General features: G+C 36.3%; 1 protein-coding gene and 1 pseudogene across 7 annotated transcripts in view; one reads left to right on the forward strand and one right to left on the reverse strand.

Moving 5' to 3' along the window:
- Positions 1-456: 456 nt before the first annotated feature.
- Positions 457-8,098, forward strand: LOC127435689 (olfactomedin-4-like; annotated as a pseudogene).
- The window catches only part of ndrg4 (NDRG family member 4), a 44,998-nt gene continuing 28,597 nt past the window's right edge, over positions 5,421-21,821 (reverse strand). For 5 of the 7 annotated variants that reach the window (XM_051689872.1, XM_051689870.1, XM_051689871.1 and 2 more), the window contains 12 exons: positions 19,926-20,046; positions 19,743-19,805; positions 19,515-19,575; positions 19,269-19,412; positions 18,077-18,180; positions 17,916-17,972; positions 17,777-17,828; positions 16,301-16,348; positions 16,170-16,205; positions 16,013-16,064; positions 11,893-11,931; positions 5,421-10,431 (listed from right to left, as the gene is read on the reverse strand). In XM_051689872.1, coding sequence (XP_051545832.1) covers positions 10,277-10,431; positions 11,893-11,931; positions 16,013-16,064; positions 16,170-16,205; positions 16,301-16,348; positions 17,777-17,828; positions 17,916-17,972; positions 18,077-18,180; positions 19,269-19,412; positions 19,515-19,575; positions 19,743-19,805; positions 19,926-20,046 — 932 coding nt within the window. In that variant the 3' untranslated portion in view covers positions 5,421-10,276. The remainder of the gene's footprint in view (positions 10,432-11,892; positions 11,932-16,012; positions 16,065-16,169; positions 16,206-16,300; positions 16,349-17,776; positions 17,829-17,915; positions 17,973-18,076; positions 18,181-19,268; positions 19,413-19,514; positions 19,576-19,742; positions 19,806-19,925; positions 20,047-21,821) is intronic. The other 2 variants (XM_051689869.1, XM_051689874.1) reach the window with 1 other exon arrangement.

Raw genomic sequence — 21,821 nt, forward strand, 5'->3', positions numbered from 1 at the left:
CAGAAACAACATATCGATTTATTGTTTGATCATGTTGTTTTGAGTACGTGAGATATTTGAAGGAATATAAATATTGTAATATAAATTAGATGCATTTTATTATTTCACAATTTTATTTTTTACACCAACTACCTTCCAGTTCCCTTGATTTAGCTACTTCACTATACAGTATGACACCGTACAGTACATATTTATTAGGTTAAATAAGAGTAACAAACCCTAGATGTACTTTCCCAAAAACACAAATGGCAGAAAACTAAGCGGAACAAGTTTTGTCAATGCTCAGTTTTACAGTAAGACGAAAGTTGAACAAACCCTCTACCTAAGTTATTCACACGTTATACTACGTTTGACCTTTTAATTCTTCATGTCAGCAGAAATATTGACTCTCTGTTGTATGGGTATGGCTTTAAAACTCTGGTGCTTTCACACAAATTAAATTTGTGCTCATGAGGTTATAGGGTCCCAACCTTTCCTACCTCAGACATGGGTCGGTCAAACGTATTCATTTTGTTGATTGCAATTCCTCTGATTTTTTTTTTTTTTTCTTAGGGAAGAAAGATACAATAAAACCATTATTTATATAATTGATTTTTGTTTTGATAACACTTTATTTTGCAGATTTTATTCATATAATCATATGTTGCTACCCATTTTGTCAGGGTGTGACTTTTAAATTATTACACGTGAATATGACTAGACATGGTGATTAATTACTTAAAGAAGTGTTTTTAAGCTATTTCAGGTACATACTGTTTTTATTAATAATAACTTAATGTCCTGTTATTTGTTCTCCACAGCCAGTAAGAGGGAATGACTGTGTGTGCGAGCTCCAAAACTCTGATCTTGCTTTCCTGGGGAGTAGACTTGTGAATGTATTGATCACTACTGTACAATGCATAGGGGACATCTCTTTAGAAAAGGTAACAAAAATGCAAAAAAAAAAAAAAAAAAAAAATGGTTTCTGCAACTGACATTAAAGAGAACTTAATATTGTTGACATAATATTACTGATCATTGACTTACTGGCCTCAATCAGTCAATCATTCAGGATCATGTTTGCTTTAAAATTTCTGTACTTGTTTGTTTGTAGTGAGCTACTCATTCGGTTAAAGTTTCTTTCCTGAATATATTTGCAGATGATGGAGATTGACATAATTGTGCTGGGTCTCCAACGCCACATTAAGCAGCTAGAGGATAATGTGTCCATGCTGGAAAAAGAAGACAATGGCAATCTGTATGCAGCCGCGTCTCTGCGTATCATTGAATTAGAGTTGGCCGAAATCCAAGACCTGCTGGACAAACTCAACAGAACCACCAGCAATTACCAGCAGCTCAGTGTAGAGACTGCAGTTGAGGTGAGATTGAGACACTTAATTGAAAATGGACCAATAGCGTTCCTGTCCTTTTGAGAGATCCTAAATTAAATTGGACCCTTTTTACTTTCTAATACACGGTACTGGGGTTCTTGTGAATGATTCTTAGGTGCACAATATTCCACAGAAAATGTTTTCATCAAAATGTAAGAAATTGTTCTCCCTCTGAAATGGCTTTCCTTTTTGGCTGACGTCACCAGGCACCTGCTTTTCACAATCAAATCAATTCCTAATAGATAAAATCAAGTCTTGCCCTAAATTTTCTTCTCTTTGAATATCCTGTTTTACTTGTAAATATATCACATTATGAAAGTGAAATGTTGACTTTAGGTTTAGGAGGAATCTGTTGTATTGTCATGCATCATGTGTCAGCTGTTAATTAAAAGTTCTGAAATGCGATAAAAATTTTATATTTAAACAATACTAGTTATTTTGGCTAATACATTTGAATGAATATTTAATGGAAAAAATTCTAATTGACGGACCCCTTCGCAGTACCTCAGTTGCCCAGTGGCAAACCGCACCTTCATTTTGTCCTTCTGGTTGTTTTACGAAAATCTGATTTATTGTGGTCCCAAAGTGTACATTGATAGGTGGAAAAAAAAAATGAAAATAAATAAAAACCCTCTCATTTAACCCATTTAATATGTACTGTACGGTGTCATACTGTATAGTAAAGTAGCTAAATCAAGTACTGGTAGCTGGAAGGTTGTTGGTTCAAAATATAAAATTGTGAAATAATAAAATGCATCTCATTTATATTCCAATATTTATCCTAAGAAAATAGTTTGGTTAAAAGTTGAAGTTCTTTTTAACTTGACCTGACGTCTAAAAACGCAGTGCACCTGCACGAGATGCTGCAAAAACAAAGCAGCACAATGATCAAAGAGGTCCATCGAGGGTATGTTTGCGTGCAAAATCAACTGAAAAACAGCACAGACAGATGCAAAACCATGTTCAGTGTGAACGGCCCCTTAGTGCACAAGATGTCTTTTCCCACATTGAATAATTCTTGTTTGCCCCTTTGGTTTTAAAGCTTCAGGCTATGAAGGACACGATGATGGAGCTAGAGAGGTTTGACATCATGCAAGTGATGATGAAAAAGCGTGAGAACCAGCGTATTAAGAGGGTCCTGAAACAATGCAAGATTGAGCTTAATTCTACATCACCACCCCCAACATTTTCCCCATGTACCAAAAAGACTATTCTCTTCACTCAAGCTTTCTGGACTTTTTAATTACTAATTAAAGAGATCATTTAAAAATGATAATTCTGTCATCGTTTACTCACCTTCACATTGTTCCAAACCAGTATTACTTTCTTTCTTCTGTGGAACACAAATGGAGATGTGAGGCTTGATGTTAGCCCCAGTCACCATTCACTTTCATTAATTTTTGGTCCTTATAATGAAAGTAGGGTGAACTATCCCTTTAACTGCTACTCACAGCTGAATGTTCAGTGTATAATATTTTTGTTTTCTATCTTTGCTGGCCACTGTGGTCTGGGTCGTATGGTTAAAGTTTCAGGACCTAAAACATATTCCCTCACGACATACGCTTGGGGTAGAGATGCAAACCCTGCTCCAGAAGATGAGAAGAAGTACTGGCTGGTGGTGCTGTCCAGTATTAACGCATTTGGCCACTTCATCCGTCAGCATAGTAGTATGAGTACTCTTTTATTAGGCAGTGACCCTGCAGATAAGTATATATCAAGCTCCAACCCCACAACACACACAATTCAGGGGCCAAACATGGTCATGTACAGCAATGCGCTCTGTTATAACTGTTACAGCATGACGACTCGCACTGTCAGTAATGTGGCACTGCCTAATGATGCAGGTTTCAACAATAAATTTCCATTTTTTACACCTCGGAGCATCATACAGCCATACCGATATGGATTTTGCCACAGATGAATCCGGTGTATATGTTATATATGCATCAACAGGCAACTTTGGAAATGTGATTATCACTAAAGTTGAGACAAGTACTCCACCTGTTTTGGGCCAAACTTGGTACACTTCTCTGCACAGAAAGACAGTCACAAATACCTTCATGGTGTGTGGTGTGCTATATGCCACTCGTTATATAGATAAAGATATAGAAGAGATCTTTTATTCTTTTGACACCAGAACCAATAAAGAGTGCTATGATTTGAGCATTTACATTAAGAAGATGCAGACCAATATTAAGTTTCTGAATTATCACCCCAGAGATCATCTGCTGTATGTCTACAGTGATGCGTACATTGTAACCTTCATTGTAAAAAATAATCCTGTTAAAGTTACAGTAAAAAACTGGCAGCTGGTTGCCAGAAATTCACCGTAAAAAAATACGGTAACTATGTTTCAGGCTTTACGGGATGAATTTTTGGTGCCTGTATATTTTCAGATGCATTACCGTCGTTTATATGATAAAATATCAAACTTGATATATTAACCTTTTGAAACTGCTTTTCACTTTATAATGTATTGTTAATCACTGTAGTAATTACAAAAGGGCACATGATAACATGAAGTTCATCAGCAGAGGTCTTTCCCAGAGCAATGACCAATAAACATGTAGACAGTGCTCATTGTCACTCACACAAACACTAAACACCATCAGGGTAACACATATGAAATTTAAATAAACATGAACCGAACTACATCAAATATAATACAAAACACCCCAATGTACATATAAAAATAAAAATAAACATAACTATACCCATAAAATATAATGAATGAACTGGGTCACACAGGGAATTCTGGGAACGCCCGATTATTGTTTTATAATTTATAATTTATTATTTTAACAATAATTTACATGTACTCTCTTGTTAAACATAATATAAATTTGTACTGTTAATTATATAGAAAATCATACTTTTTTCATTTAAAAAAAGTAATTTTTACAACATTTTACCGTAAAACTACATGTATAATTTTTTACCGTATATTTTAAGGTAACTACCCATTAACCAATGAATTTTTTTTACTGTAGCATTTTTACAGTGTATGAGGTCATGTTTCAGTAAGTGTTTACAGAACATGATTCAAGAGAGAGATGACAACAGGATTAATGCGTTCAAAAGTATAGTTTGTTGAAAACAGTATTCCGAATGGTATATTTCTTTGGATTTTTGAAGTATGCATCCAAGTATGCTTTTTGTACTGCCTACAACCTCTTGCGATGTGGAAGAAGCAGAGTCTGTGACAGTTCGCTTTCCACTTTTTCAGCTCTGATGGGAAATGCAAGTTTTTTTAATGTGTGAGTTCAAAAGATAATAATACATTTCAATAAGGATAATGAATTTAGCTCGATGTTAATACTAATGCCAAATGAGTCTGTGATATCAAGAAAAGTGTTGGGTAATTTATTCAAACAGTAATCCATTACAAATTACGAATCACTTTTTTACAATTGTAATCAGATTACTTGACTGATTGCTTCATTTAAAAAGTAATCACATTACTAATTTCTTTACCTTCTAAAACACTTCTTAATGTACTTAAAAGTAATTACAGTAACTTAATTGAAAGACAATCATAATCTGATTACAAGAATTAAAAATGTAATGCGCTAAACAGTTTTTTTAGAATAAAAAGTAATTTGATTACTTTGTAATTAGATTACACCCAGCACTGATCAAGACACATTTATGACGTTGTATGACATCCCAGTACTAGTGTACTAATGTAGTAGAAGTAAGTGAATTGGGATGTAACCTATGTGTATTATTTTTGTATTTAACAAGTCTTTACAATGCTTAGCTTGGTTTTATGAGGTGAAGAAATTCATTTATGTATCGCACATTTATACTTGAAATAAAGTACAGCAACGATTATAAAATGTGCTGGATTACTGTTGCAGACAAATATTACATTTATATATATATATATATATAGCAAAGGCTATTATATTAAGCAACGTTTTTTCTCAGTGTGCGAGTTTCCTGGGAATCAAACCCATGACCTTGGCATTATTAGTGCCATGCTGTACCAGTTGAGCTACAGGAACTATGAAAAGATGAAAAGCACACCACACAAAGAAAAAAACCTTATGCTTTTATATATACACGCTTTTTTATTTGTTGCACATTCAGGTTTTTTTAATACACAGACAGTGACAACTTGTATATAGATGTACATATTACATAAACACATTAGTCTTCATATTTTTCTTATGGCAATGCAGGTTAAGAGAGTATCCTACCATTTCTTTAGACATATTTGTAACAAACCAGACCCTCTTCCAAAAAACACAAAGAACTTATTGCTTAATATAAAACAATGGCTAGTCTTAATAATTGTAATCATATTAATAGTAATATCCATTGAATGCTCACAAGAACAGATGCAACACATAGTTAAATAAGAACTAGCATATTATAAAAAGAGAAACTCGAGGGAATCTGACATTAACTGTTCCATATGACAAGGCTAGTGGCAGAGACCTATTTTTAGATTTTATGCCCTAAAAACAGCAAATATCTACAGCGTAGAACATTGATTGAGAAGGAATGGGGTGCAAGGGAAGGCAGGGTATGGCAGGTCAAACTGGTGCGAGCCCTGATTCGAGTTAAATGAAAAGATATGGGGCCACACTGACAATACTGTACAGCACTTTCAAAGGACAAAATACATTCAGGGCCCCCCGGGCAGAGATCAGGGATGGGGGAAAAGTGCACTCTTGAAAGGTGGGCTAGTTTTATGCTCTTCATCTCTTAATGAGAGCTAACACTGCATACTTCAGATGGGAAATAAAGGAAAATGGCACAAACACAAGGTTTCATGATCAAAACTCATGCAAATCAATACTGGGGAAGAACTTGTGGTTGTCCATTAAGTCTTTCGGAGGAAACCCTTCCATGTTTTATTATTTTTCCCTGGTTTTCTGTCTTGATCTTTTGCTAAATTTGCATTTGACTTTCACTCTCCTGTTTTGCGCACAATTTAAGAAAAAAAAAAAAAAGATGCTTATTCAATATTTGGTCTTCTTTTCCAGTAAAAATATCTAAACCTCATCCTTAAAACGTGTTAAATTTTAAAACGTATTTTTTTATCACATTGATACATTGCTTCTTCAGAAAGGAGGTTTTAAGCATAAACCTCAATACATTTTGTTCGATTTATGCTTAGAGCTAGAAAAAAATTGCCAGTGTGGTAAGAAAAGATTTGTTTTATAAAAACAAGTCTTAGTATCTCACACAATCTGGTTTTCAAGCAAATTTATCTTGTTTTAAGAAGGTTTAAATATTTTTACTGGAAAACAAGAACATTATTTTTTGCAGTGCAATGACCCTAAACACTGTCCTTCATCAGTCCATTCTATCTTCTCATCTCTCCCTCTCTTTCTTCTTTCACATTCGTTTACTCACAGAGACAGACATCTTGTACTCCATTTCATGCATTCACTTCTCTCTCTTTGTACAGTATCTACAGTAACCTGCACCCAGCTTTGCACAGAGTGAGGTGGTCACGATACGATGCGTTGCGTGGGTTGATAGCCCTTTGGGGGGGGGCTGGATGTGTCTGTGAGGGGCGAGGCACCTTGTGTTTTTAGGGGTTGGGATTTTTGGGGATGGGATTTGCCCTACATTCCGAGCTTGGAGCAACATGCTCCAGAAAGCCCCACCCCTTACAGACACACACACACAGGAAACACCCCTGAAAAAGTTACAATGTGTAGTTCCTGGTGGAAGAAGCTGCAGGAAATTTACATTCAATTAGAAAAGTGTGAGTGTAGAATGGAAACGGTTCCCCGGCCCTTAGTAGTTCACCATTTGTAAATCTAATCAGGCAGCTGAGTTAGCCAATCAGCTCTGAGCTCATGTCAGTCATTTCCATGAGTTAATACCATCCATCCATCCATCCATCAATCCACAAAGAGTGTGTTTATTGTATGCTGTTTGCTGTACTCCAAAGCATTTTTCTATCATTATGTGTGCTGTTGCTATACATAAAGCAACAATATACTTAGCAGTTCTTTGTAAAATCACAAAAAAAAGACTTAAAGGGATAGTTCACCCAAAAATGAAAATTCCCTCGTTTCCTCGCCCTCATGCCATCCCAGATGTGTATGACTTTCTTTCTTCTGCTGAACACAAAGATTTTTAGAAGAACATATCAGCTCTTTAGGTTCTCAAAGTGCAAGTGGTGGTGGCCAGAACTTTGAAGGTCCAAAAAGCACATAAAGGCAGCATAAAAGTAATCCATAAAACTCCAGTGGTTTAATCCATATCTTAAGAAGTTATACAATAAGTGTGGGTGAGAAACAGATCAATATTTAAGTCCTTTTTTACTATAAATCTCCACTTTCACATTCCTCTACTTTTGTTTTTGGCAATTCACATTCTTTGTGCATATTACCACCTACTGGGCAGGGAGGAGACTTAAATTTTGATATTGACATGGTCTTATGGATTACTTTTATGCTGCCTTTATGTGATTTTTGGACCTTTCAAGCCATCATTCACTTGCATTGTGAGAACCTAAAGAGCTGAGATATTCTTCTAAAAATCTTCATCTGTGTTCAGTAGAAGAAAGAAAGTCATACACATCTGGGGTTGTGAGATGGTGAGTAAATTATAGAATTTTCATATTTGGGTGAACTATCCATTTAATGTGAAAGGATAGGCCTAAATTACAAAATTAGCATGCACTTTGTGGCTGTAATCATATTTTAATAACGGAATATGTTGTGTCTAATAAATGTGAATCTTATTCTGTTTAGGTTTGAGTGAGTGAGTTTTGTGTGTGTATACAAAAGCCCCATTCCCTTGCAGAGCCCAGCCCTCATCGGGGAGTGTGTGTGCATGTATATATGTGTGTGTGCATTTGTTTCAGTAGCTTTGGTATATTCTTCGTGCAGGGCTAGGTGCTGTAAGGGAAGTGGGAAGCGCTGATCCTACACTTCTAATACCTAAATGCAACTAACTGCAAACCCCATCACACTGGCTCTGCCTCAGTCAATGGTTCCAGTTTGGTTTGGGTCAGAAACTGATTGTCTATAAAAGGGAGACCATACAGAACCGATCCCAGGCAGAGCCACCTTCATATGGCAGGGAGTGCACACTACCATGAGCTGATTAGTAGTTTTGCATGTCTTCTTTGAGGATCTGAAATTGTGCTTGATTATACTAGTGCTTAATGTGAAAGTAATGACTAAATACAGCAATTTAACAACGTGTCCTGACCAGGCACAATGGAATAAAGTGATAAACGATACAAACAATCTCTTTTATGGTAATCCGAGAAACCAGTTGTGAATGTAACGCGCAACAAGACATTTTGTCAGTCGCTTGGTTTCCATTCCTTGATGGCCCTACCTGCAACTAAATATGACTGGCCCAAAATCTTGCTTGTTCATGCAGCAATTTTCAACTTGTCTTATAGAAACTAGATTACTATACATACATTGTTGCAAAATGATTTTATGTTACTCGTACAGTACGTATCAACGCAATTTCCTGGTGAAATGAACACTAGAGGTGCTAAAACAATGACTTTTATTTCCTTTCACACAAATCACAAGTTTAAGAACAGGGTATCAATTCATAAAAACATACAATTCGCCCTGTTCCTCACACAATGCTATAATATGACATCAAAACACTTTTACTATAATGCATGACTTTTAACGATAAGTGTTTGCATTACATAATCAGCTACATTTATAAGCATTTATAAGCACGGTAGCTAAACTGATTAGCAATTGCAATGCAAAGGACCGAGGTACGTGTCCCGAGGAGCACGCAGGGCATCAAATGAGTCGAAAGTGACACAAAATGATGCGGTTGCTTCAGCAACTGATGATGGAAACTATGCACCTGGTTAGGACACGGTGTACAGATTTGTAATAAACATTGCCTCACTTGTGTGGTGATACATTCACTCCTAATGACTGAATGAGCTGAGACGATTAGTCGAAAGCTGCGGTTCATTGGTTGAGAGTTTTTCAACCTCTTCGACAATACAATTGCTTCTATTTCGCTCGTGACAGAGAGGGAGAGCATAAAATGGCAACAAATGTCCCTCAAAGATCTCTCTCTGGTTCAATATTTAAGACCCCCCCCCCCCCACACACACACACACACACACACACACACACATACATACACACACATACACACATGAACAAAGACTATCATAGGACAGGAATGAGTTAGAGCAGGGGCTGATGGGACTTGTAGTTTTGTCTCAAGAGGAGGTGAAGGCCAGAGGCAGCAAGCGAAGGGTGCAGATATACTGTACTGACACGAAAAGGAAGAGTCCAAAATTAACACTCGCCAAGCGCCAAATGTGAGTAAAAACTGGCTTTGCCAATTAAATAAAAAGTTTCCAGCAATAATACATGGTATAAGTCAAACTGTAAGAATAATAATCTGACTTGTGCGTCTTCTTATGACTTTTACCTTCAGAAGTTTATCTAGGATGCCTAATGTTGTTGTTTTTTTCCCACACGCCATGAGGCGACACATATGTGGAATATTCTTCACATTAAGCAACCAAAACAAATATATTTGGAACAAAATCATGATCGTCATGTTCGTGTATTTGTGACTGGTGCAGTTTTACCCAGAGGCTGCGAGTGACACAATGACCTGCGTTGTTTGTCACTAAAATGCAAGTAATAAACAGCTAAAACAGGACAAAACTAAAATTTCTTGGCCAGTAAATCCTCTCAATTCACTCAACATTAGCAGGTGTGGGCAGTTAATTTTGGACCCTGGTGATAAGAAATGTTGTTACAAAGTTGGGGAGAACCAAACACTGTTCTAAAAGGCAGAAGGACATCAAGTCTTTGTTTTACAGGTTAAAAGGGGTTAACACTGAAAACAAAATGAGAGAAAAGGACATGGAATATATTCTTCTCAGGCCTTCTTTCCACATTGTGATGCAGGAAGTGAATGCAGGCTCAGCAGGAAACTTCCATGGTTTGGCTAACCTGCCCGACACCATCGCTACTATCTGAGTGTGTGCATGCGCGGTTGCGAGAGCCATCCACGGAGCCGGCACTGGTCAGAGAGGCCGTTCGCGAGCGAGCCAGGCGGGTCATACTGGCTGAAGGCACTGAGAGAGAGAGAGAGAGAGAGACACAGAGGGAGGAGAAAGGCTGATTACTCATTCCATATCCAAAGGTACATTTTCCCAGGCTGTATGACATGTTGCAGAAGAGGCAGGGATGACATACTTGAGATTTTGATCGGGATAATTTAAGCCTCAAGCTGATCACATTACCGAAATACTTTAAGCTATCTCAAATCCATCTTAAATATCCATCTATACAGAATCATTACATCCAAGTGCCCTTGTTTTCATGAAATATATATATATATTTTTTCTTAATCAGTATTGTTTTTCAGAAAAATATATTACATCATTACAACATTAAGTTTAGGTTTCAAACCCCACTGGTAAATATAAAAAATAAATGATAAATAATAATAATAAAAATAAGCACGAACCTCTCTAAATTTTGTTACATTTATGCTTTTTTGCTTTAAAAAAATAAATAAAAATAAAATCTAATGGGATAAGAAAAATAAACTTAATTCAAGCTATAGTTACTAAGAATAAGTACTGATATTGTTATAAGGTTGTTTTTTTTACTGGAATGCAAGACAAAAATATTGATTAAGAAAATAATTTTTTCAGTGTTGAATTGATACTATTCCTAATGAAGCTTCCAGTTTTGGATTTTGCCATTTTTTGAAAGCAGGAAATATTACTGTATCTTGCATAACTCGTAAGCACATTGAGTAGAATAGCAAGTTTCTCTATCTGACACTTTCAAATATAATTCTAAGACAAAGGATCACACTACTGTACATGCAATGTTACTGAAAGTAAAAATAATTATTTGTGGTAATGTTTTTGAAATTCAGTTTCTTATTTAAGGTGCACTAAGTCATTTTGTTTATGTTTTGCTGGTCGATACAACAGTGATTTTGGACTTTATAGTGACACCTATTGGCTGGGATGCAGGATTATGCAAAAGCAAAGTTTTCAGTTATCCATACCATTGTAGAAATACACTTTTCGCAGGAGTTAGCAAAGTGTTTGATAATGGTGTAGTTGCGGAGATAAAATAAGTGGTAATCAACTAGTCATGTGATCTCAACATGGTAGCCAACATGATGGGACTGTGCATCATTTTAAACATCTGTCAAAAGTACTATTAGCATAAAGTGGGTCCACCTTTACAATTTCAAAATATGGACACCTTTTCTAAGCCTGTTGTTTGGAAATAATTGCCATGCAAAGAGCATGAGAGGGCATTCGATGACTGCAGTGTGCAGGAGAGCGAGGCACATTTTTCCTCCAGAGGAAAAATCACTGATCAATAAAGAAATGGAATGAATGAAAATATCAGTCTGGGACAGGTAAATACAGAAATCAATCATGGTCAATCCAAAAAATAAATACAAAAAAATAAATATCAAGGGATTAAGAGAGTAAACTACACATATCATCTGAATGAAGATTGGGGATGAGGAAGAGGGGCGGGAGTGAACAGGAATCGGGAAGTACCTGGCCCCCCACTCATTCTCCGATCCTTTATATAAGCAACTGAGGAAGGGCAGGAAAATAGACATAGGGTACAGATTATAACAAATACAACAAATATACAGTGCATCCGGAAAGTATTCACAGCGCTTCACTTTTTCCACATTTTGTTATGTTACAGCCTTATTCCAAAATGGATTAAATTCATTATTTTCCTCAAAATTCTACAAATAATACCCCATAATGACAATGTGAAAGAAGTTTGTTTGAAATCTTTGCAAATTTATTAAAAATAAAAAATGCCTTTGCCATGACACTCAAAATTGAGCTCTGGTGCATCCTGTTTCCACTGATCATCCTTGAGATGTTTCTACAACTTGATTGGAGTCCACCTGTGGTAAATTCAGTTGATTGGACATGATTTGGAAAGGCACACACCTGTCTATATAAGGTCCCACAGTTAGCAGTGCATGTCAGAGCACAAACCAAGCCATGAAGTCCAAGGAATTGTCTGTAGATCTCCAAGACAGGACTGTATCGAGGCACAGATCTGGGGAAGGGTACAGAAAAATTTCTGCAGCATTTAAGGTCCCAATGAGCACAGTGGCCTCCATCATCCGTAAATGGAAGAAGTTTAGAACCACCAGGACTCTTCCTAGAGCTGGCCGCCCGGCCAAACTGAGCAATCGGGGGAGAATGGCCTTAGTCAGGGAGGTGACCAAGAACCCGATGGTCACTCTGACAGAGCTCCAGAGTTTCTCTGTGGAGAGAGGAGAACCTTCCAGAAGAACAACCATCTGTGCAGCACTCCACCAATCAGGCCTGTATGGTAGAGTGGCCAGACAGAAGCCACTCCTCTGTAAAAGGCACATGACAGCCCTCCTGGAGTTTGCCAAAAGGCACCTGAAGGACTCTCAGACCATGAGAAACAAAGATTGAACTCTTTGGCCTAAATGGCAAGTGTCATGCCTGGAGGAAACCAGGCACCGCTCATCACCTGGCCAATACCATCCCTACAGTGAAGCATGGTGGTGGCAGCATCATGCTGTGGGGATGTTTTTCAGCGGCAGGAACTGGGAGACTAGTCAGGATCGAGGGAAAGATGAATGCAGCAATGTACAGAGACATCCATGATGAAAACCTGCTTCAGAGCACTCTGGACCTCAGACTGGGGCGAAGGTTCATCTTCCAACAGGACAACGACCCTAAGCACACAGCCAATATAACAAAGGAGTGGCTACGGGACAACTCTGTGAATGTCCTTGAGTGGCCCAGCCAGAGCCCAGACTTGAACCTGATTGAACATCTCTGGAGAGATCTGAAAATGGCTGTGCACCAACGCTCCCCATCCAACCTGATGGAGCTTGAGAGGTCCTGCAAAGAAGAATGGGAGAAACTGCCCAAAAATAGGTGTGCCAAGCTTGTAGCATCATACTCAAAAAGACTTGAGGCTGTAATTGGTGCCAATGTGATTTTTTTCGTTTTTTATTTTTAATAAATTTGCAAAGATTTCAAACAAACTTCTTTCACGTTGTCATTATGGGGTATTGTTTGTAGAATTTTGAGGAAAATAATGAATTTAATCCATTTTGGAATAAGGCTGTAACATAACAAAATGTGGAAAAAGTGAAGCGCTGTGAATACTTTCCGGATGCACTGTACACACACTCTCACACACATAAATGTTTACTGAGCTAAATGGAGACATACCATAAACTTATAATTACCACAGACTATCCATTATATTCACTGTACATTTATAAATCAGTTTTTCAAATAAGGACATCCCCATATTCTCAAAAGGCTTTTTGTCAGATTTAGCTCATTTCTGGGGAAATTGCTGCTACCAAACTAAATCCAAGTATGTAAGGACACACAAACAGAGGTGGGTAGAGTAGCCAAAAACTTTACTCAAGTAAAAGTACAAAATACTTAAAAAAATAAAAAAATAAAAAATAAAAATACTCATGTTAATATTTACTTGAGTAAGAGTAAGAAAGTATCCAATTGAAAGAATACTCAAGTAGCGAGTAACTAGTTACTTCGACATATCCACCTTTTTCCTGAACGCGGAAGTGTTCCACGATCTGACTGTTTTCAATTTCCGGTCTCCAGTGTTATCACTCGTATCGGTGTATATTCGTAGTGGTAATGTAATGTTTAAGTTATTACATTTGTAAAAATGGTCAAAAAACATACTTTATAGTGTCGAGATGACCGTTTTTTAATGACAGTGCCTCACCTGAGTGTGTAGATATCATGAAGTGATGGTCCGAGGATAGTTACGTTGATATCATTAACTGCTTTGAGTTGTAATGACAACCAACAACAGCACAAATAAATTTTTACTCCAAAAAAACGTAAATTGTTGTTGTTCTCCTTCTGGATCGCTTGTTTTGATAGTTTTCAAAGTGCGTTCTTCAGACCAGAAACAGAAAACAGGCAACTAGAATAATCATGGTGCCGCCCAGTGGTTGCTCAGGAAAACTGTGGATAACATAATACTCCCCAATACTCCCCAATATTCCATTACATAATACATATTTAACATGTGTTACATAATAATAATAATTATTATTATAATAATAATAATTATAATAATACTTATTATTATTATTATTATTATTATTATTATATTGAAAATTCTGTCATCATCCACCATCATGTTTTTCGAAACCATATGACTTTCTTCCATGCACCACAGTCAAGGAGATGTTAGACAGAATGTTAGCCTTAGTCATCATTTATTTTCACTGCATTTTTTTTTTTTCTCCATATTTTAAAAGGGAATAGTGACTGAGACTGTCAGTCTCTAACATTCTGTCTAACATTTTTCGGGTTCCACAAAATACAGAAAGTCACACGGGTTTGGAACAACATTAAGGTGAGAACATAATGACAGAATATTAATTTATGGCTAAACTATCACTTTAAGGACACTTGTCAGATTTAGACAAATTTGTTAATTAGAAGAAAAGTCTGGAAAAATTTCTAGTAATTATTATGGTAAAAAAAAATCGTGAACAATGTTCCACAGGTCCAATTATATGTAATGCTGAATAAAAGATCATTCTTTATTTTGCCTACTGTCACTACTTCACAGCTTTTTACAGTCCTGCATGGATTCTTAGTTCATGGTAGTTACAGTATTTCGTCGAAATAATTTAGATCATTATTTCTGTACACCAAGGGTAAACTGCACCATATCTTTGTGTTTAGAAGTGTGTTAGGCTTATTTATTATTATTTTTACAATCCAAAGCTTGTTCTCTGTTGTCCATTAGAAAAACGTGCCGCGTTAGAAATGCTGTGCATGCACATAAATGCTGTCTGCATGTGATGGGCACAGCAAAAGACATTTACACATAACATGGATGTTTACATGGATACAGACACAGATGTATTGCAGCAGTGATATAAAAATGTATACATATAAACTGAGGTCCTAAGAGCCCATAGATACAGAATCACCCTGAAAATGACCACAACCATGACACAGACAAGCTCACGTTATCACTAAATCGCCAAAACTTACCGTAACATAAGTTGGAGCTGTAATTTTAATCTTGAAATATCTGCTTGTCTTTGTTTAAATTGAAGGCATTGCGTAACGAAAGTGTTTGTTTGGCGCTCTTGCTGCTGCAGGAGTGATGAGCTCGACTTGAGTGACAGAGCGCCGCTGTAAGTTCCGCTGTCGTAAATGTCCCATTCAAAAAACTCTCAATAAATTACGCATTTAATAACGCTCGCTCATTGAATTAAAACCAGTAATGTAAGGACAGCAACGTTGCCCATTGTAACGAAGTAAAAGTACCTTTTTTTTCATTAGAAATTTACTTGAGTAAGAGTAAAAATTACCCACAATTAAACATACTCATAAAAGTACATTTTAACCCACCTCTGCACACAAACTCATACATATATCCATACTCTCACAGATGTCTCAACATAAAGACACACAAGGGAGAGAGAGACAATACTGGATCAAACTGGCAACATCATTGCAATAATCGGAGACTGAATGGAAAGAGGTAGATTTTCATGGTCAAATTGACTGATTTCTTGATTGTTGAAGGTGAAGGTTTCACCAGAAACCTTAGTAAATTATTGGACAGATAATCAAAATATTCTTTAATTAGACTTACTGTAACCCATCCCCTGCAGGAAGTACTTGAATGCTTCTGTGAGTTTTCCAGGCTGTGGGAATCAAAACATGGAACACAATTTAAAGGAAAGTTTCATGATCAGTATCTTTAACTGACGCATATAGTACTTAGAGTACCCATAGTCAAGCATTCTCACCTGTGTAATCTGAGGCATTCCGCCTGAGTCAGCCATCTGAAACAAAGCAAACATGTAGTTATTTTTTTGAAATTTCACAATTTTATGGGGCAAAACAGTCTAAACGAAAAGTTTTTTTTCTATTCTCTTGCCTTCAGGAACGTGGTGTTGGTTGGATCCAGCTTGGAATTGCACTCAACCTGAGAACAGAGAACATGAGCTTGAAACGCACCATACATCATACTAATATATGCTTTATAACACATTCATAATACATTTATAACACATTTATACTGAATGTAGAATGTAATTTAAATTTGTAAACATTTAAGTAAACATCAGGAAAGTGTGTGTGTGTGTGTGTGTGTGTGTGTGTGTGTGTGTGTGTGTGTGTGTGTGTGTGTGTGTGTGTTTTTGAGGCATGACCCAGTTACTGCAGTACTGCAGAGATGAGTCATATTCCAGTGCTAAGGAAAGACAGCTGCACAGACAAATTCGCCTGCGGGCTCGTTCCAGATTGGTGCAGACACTTTAGAAATAGGACAGACACCCTCTCTATAATGTAATGAATTTATATATTTGAAAGCAAACGGGCTTATAAAGCTCAAGTGCAACGAACGTCCAAAAAGAGATTTGAGACTTGACTTTGTTTTAGAGACTTGTGAACATATCTGGGTAGATCTGCGCTAGTCAAAGGATGTGATCCTTTAAACCAACATCTGTCACTCTCTTCCAACCTCTCCATTTTCCTGACCTTGAATTTCCTCTTATATGGCATGTACTCTTTTTTTTATCTCTTTCTCCCCCTTCTGTATACTTTCCCTGTTATTTATTTTCTCCTTAATCTCTTACTCATCCTTCCATTTTGTCTCTTCTACACCTTTTCCATCTTTCTTCTGTTGACCTAAATTACTCAAATCCTCTCTCATCCTTACATCTTTTAACTCTCACTCTTATCTCGCTCTCCTCCCTTCGTCTTCTCTTTCAGCATACCCCTCTTTTTCTTGTCTCTCACTCTGTGTGTCTGATTAGATGTGATGGGGCAGTGACCCAGCTTTCATATGCTAGATTAAAGGGCCATGGTGCCGAGTTAAAAATATCCAGTGCACACAAACTGGCAAAGCCCAGGAGATCAACCTTGGAGCCAGTGCCATCTGCTCCCACGAGACAACCGGAGTTGAGGAAGAGTGAGGAAGAGAGAATGTTAGGAGGAGGCAAACAGAGGGAGCAAGAGGAATGGAGATTCAATTGACCCGTCACTAGATGACAAAACACTTTCTCTTTGCAGTTCTCCAATTATGCCACAGAGACACAGAGCTGACACAATAGGAGGAATAGAAATAAAAAGAAACTGTTTGGTAGGAGCATGGAACCTTAAAGGAATAGTTCACCCAAAAATGTACCCTCTTATTACCTACATGTTGACTTTCCATGGAACACAAAAGGAGACATTTTGCCTAGCCTCTCCTTTCATGTCCCACGCAAGAAAGATAGGAAGCCATACAGGATTGGAGCAAAATGAGAGTAAGTAAATGATTAGAACATTTTCATTTTGGGTGAATTACTGCTTAAAAGGTGAGATAAAAATAAAAATAAAAATAGAAGTATGATAAAAAACAAAACCTCACCACTCCCTCCTCAGCTGGAGCGTTATCTCCAACGACCAGCATTACAGGGCACCTGTGAGAAAATGAATTTGTCAAACACTCTGATCTTACAGGCATATGCAAATGAGAACAGTGAGACTATAATCAAGTTAGTCCTCACCTCAGGGTCTTGGCATTCAGCACAGAGCCACTGCGGTTCATTTCCAAATCCCTGCGGCTGAGAAAAACAAAGAGATTTTCATTTGTTTAAACAAAGTCCTTTATTTCTACTCATGCATTATCCTTGGATTTTATGTAGATAATTAGGAGGCAGTGTGTTACCTGTTGTACATGTTCCAGAAGAGCTGTAGGTTGAACTGGTTGACAGTGTTGTTGATCTGTTGACGGTAGCTCTGTACAACCTCTGTGTTGTTCATTAGCTCTTCCTGTAATTCAAACAAAGCAAAACATCTTACTGTATAACAATTATATTACTTATAATATAAATTTTAGGACTTATAATATATAACAATTGTAAGTCCACTTCTGAAAACTTTAGTTCAATATTTAGCTCAAGATTTCAATTTAACATTTACATTTATTTTAACAATTTAGATTTAACATTTAGATTTAAATTTATGTTGAAAATGTATATGTATTTATAACTAGTTATTTTTAGGTATTATTTACAGGGTTTCCACAGTCATGGAAAACTATACATATTAAGGAATTTTTAAATTGTGATTTCCAGGCCTGGAAAAGTCATGGAAAATAATAAAATCTTAAAAATTCTTGTTAATTGTTTTTCTAGTTATGCTTTCTAGTAACTATTTAATTGGCTAGAAATTATGATTTATAAACATCCTTATCGAGTAATCACAAACAACTAGAAAAGACATGGAAATTCCTTTAAGAAAACCTTTATGAAAAATGTAGGCTATACAAAATGCGAAATCTGAAAGCTGCACAATTTCTTTAAATGCTTATTTTGATAGATGTGGCAAAATTGATAAGTTTTACATGCATACGGCCAATAATTGTTTGCATAATTCGGTAACACTTGACAATATGGTTCCATTTGTTAACAGTAGTTAACAACATTAGTTAACAAGAACTAACAATGAACAATGCTTATTAAGCATTTATTAATCGTTAATGTTAATTTAAACATATAGTAATACATTTTTATTATCAAAAGTTTAATGTGTTAACATTAGTTAATGCACTATGAACTAACATGAACTAACAATGAACAATTGTATTTTTATAAACTAACATTAACAAAGATTAATAAATGATGTAAAAAATATATTGTTCATTGTTTTTTTAAGACACAAAATGCATTAACTAATGTTAACGAATGGAACCTTATTGTAAAGTGTTATCCATAATTCATTTTAAGCCTTGAAATGTATTTTGTAAAGTAACTAAATATTTGTAATCCAGAGCTCAAGACTTGATCACAGACTTCTGCCTTTGAGAAAACTGTACTAACATTAGAGCATTTGTAGTTTCATTTCCATTAATATTGTACCTGACTGAAGAGGTGGGCCAGTACAGTGTCTGGTAAAGCACTGGTGAGTCCGGACAATTTTGTGGCGGCCCAGTCGATCCAGCCTTTTCCATTGGGATCAATGTTGAGAAGAACCAAACCCTCCACAAGATCAGGGAAAATAAGCTATTGGGAGAAATCAGGATTTAATTACTACACTGAATGAACACAAACAGACAAATTATACACAGAATAAGTCATAAGAAGTCAAGTGAAAGGTTTACTAACCGCAAATTTGGCAAGGATGTAGGCACCAGCTCCAACTCCAATTCCCACAATGCTCTTGAAGCTAGAGAAGAGAGATCATTAATGAATTTAAATGAGGAAATTTCAGGATTGAATTGTGTTTAGGATCAAAGAAATTCCAATAAGAATTCTATTGGACAAGCCAAGCATTTTACAACATTAGTGCTCTCATAATTATTGTAACTTAAAGTATAATCTGACCACACTCACCCAAAGTGTTGCACCACACTAGGAAGCATCCCAGCTAGCTGATCCATGGTGGGGTACTGGTACCTGGTAGTAACAAGCCCAGAAAAGTTATTTATGAATAATATCTTGAGTTATCCTGAGAGGTTAACCAGCATCTTCTGTGAAAAATGGCTAATACAGTAATGGTGTGTGCTTTTGCCTTACCCTTGTGGCATCTGTGGGGCACCAATGTGTTGACCAGGGGCATCCACATGGCATACCACAAAATGCTTGGTGATCTCCTGCATGTCTTCATTGTGGAAGAATGTGTTGAAGCACAACTTGTCTGCTCATATCGAGAGAGAGAGAAAAAGACGCATGAAAAAACATTATTAAAACTGGAAATATCCCTAAAGATGCACTAAGTACTTTTTTTTGCAGGCTGATACAGCAGTAGTCTTGGACTTTACAGAGACTCCTATTGGTATAGATGCAACACAGTGAAAATGTTTTATAAAATAAAATATTTTTGGTTACTGAAGGCATTGTACAAATACTCTATTCCCAGGAGAATTAGTGACTAATGATTAACTTATTCTACACTTGAAAGTGTTTGAAAATAGGGGTGTTACCAAGATATAGATAGCAAAATTCGGCTGGTCATACAACCTCCAATCTCAGCTTAATATGTAGAGACAGCTATAAGTAAGCCATTCGTAGGTTGATTTCCGTGAAAAGTGTCACTATCAAAATATTGCTCTGCTTGTTTGAGCATCCTGACCAGCCTGACAAAGCAACATTTGCTCAATCAATGCCGTGAGTTTGGGGGGGGACTATCTATTTGTCCAGCCAATGTTAGATAGGAGGAGTGTTCAGGGAACAGTAATTCGTTTTACAATATCGTTTGATGACGCTAGTGCTACATAAATGACACAATTCAGCTTAAAGTGAAAAAAAAAAAGACTTTTAAAATGTATGACAAAGGAAAATGGTTTCATTGGATCTTCTTTCATCACATCACAACAGTTCTGAAAACCATCTCCCCATTAGAGTTGTTGGCCTACTTACAGTAGATTATGAAATGAAGAAACAAAACAACTTGAGTGTCCTAGATAACTCAAGCGGGACTAATAAACATTTTATAATGTGCCATCTCATCTAATCAACAGCAAATGGTGTTTTGGCAGGTCTTGAAGCTATTAAATGGATTTAATGAATAAATGAGTCTCCACGTAGGCTCTCATTAACCTGACCTATGAAACTGGATTTCTCTAATCGACTTCTAGAATGGTTTGAAACCTAACGCAGAAAACTTGAAGGGTAATTCAGGGCTGCGCAAGTCGGTGCCACATCGTGACATGAACCATATCGCCAGCTTCTCTGCCCTACTGCTCTATATGACCCATTTTTTCATCCCCTACCCTGCTGTATTGCTCTCTTTGCATTTTTTATATAGGCTTGTGTCTCCTTTCATTGATCTTGGTCTCTCTTTTTTCTCTCTCTCACTGAGTCATGTTTTCTCGATGGAGAATGGCCCTGCATACTAATGCATGTAGAGACACAGCTACTCTATGCCGCAGTGCTGACCTTCCCCCCTCCCCAGCACTGCACGATGGGTATGTTTTTCTGACCTACATATCGCTCTTTCTCTTTCTCCCTTTATTTTGGCTCATTTAGCTTTTCTATAAGTTGTATTTTTATTTGCTTTTATATATTTTTACATTTGATGTATGTATACTATATATATCCATATATATCTATATCTGTCTGTCTATCTATCTATCTATCTATCTATCTATCTATATCTATATATATATATATATATATATATATATATATATATATATATATATATATTGCTTTTTATATATTGCTTTTTATATATTTTAAATGCTCATTTCATAAAAATATGAAGTCAAAGCATGTAAGAATAAAACCAACTAAAATCTATTTTATATACTATTTTACATTTTCAAAGACATTCAGCTTCAAGATAAATATTTTACTCTCCCTGTAAAATATAGAAATAAAATAAACTATATTAAATATTAAAAAAGTAATAATAAATACATATGATATAATATTATATATATAAAAATAAACAAATATAAATATTGGCCT

This window comes from Myxocyprinus asiaticus, chromosome 46 (assembly GCF_019703515.2).
Source record: "Myxocyprinus asiaticus isolate MX2 ecotype Aquarium Trade chromosome 46, UBuf_Myxa_2, whole genome shotgun sequence".
In the NCBI taxonomy this organism is placed as follows: Eukaryota; Metazoa; Chordata; class Actinopteri; order Cypriniformes; family Catostomidae; genus Myxocyprinus; species Myxocyprinus asiaticus.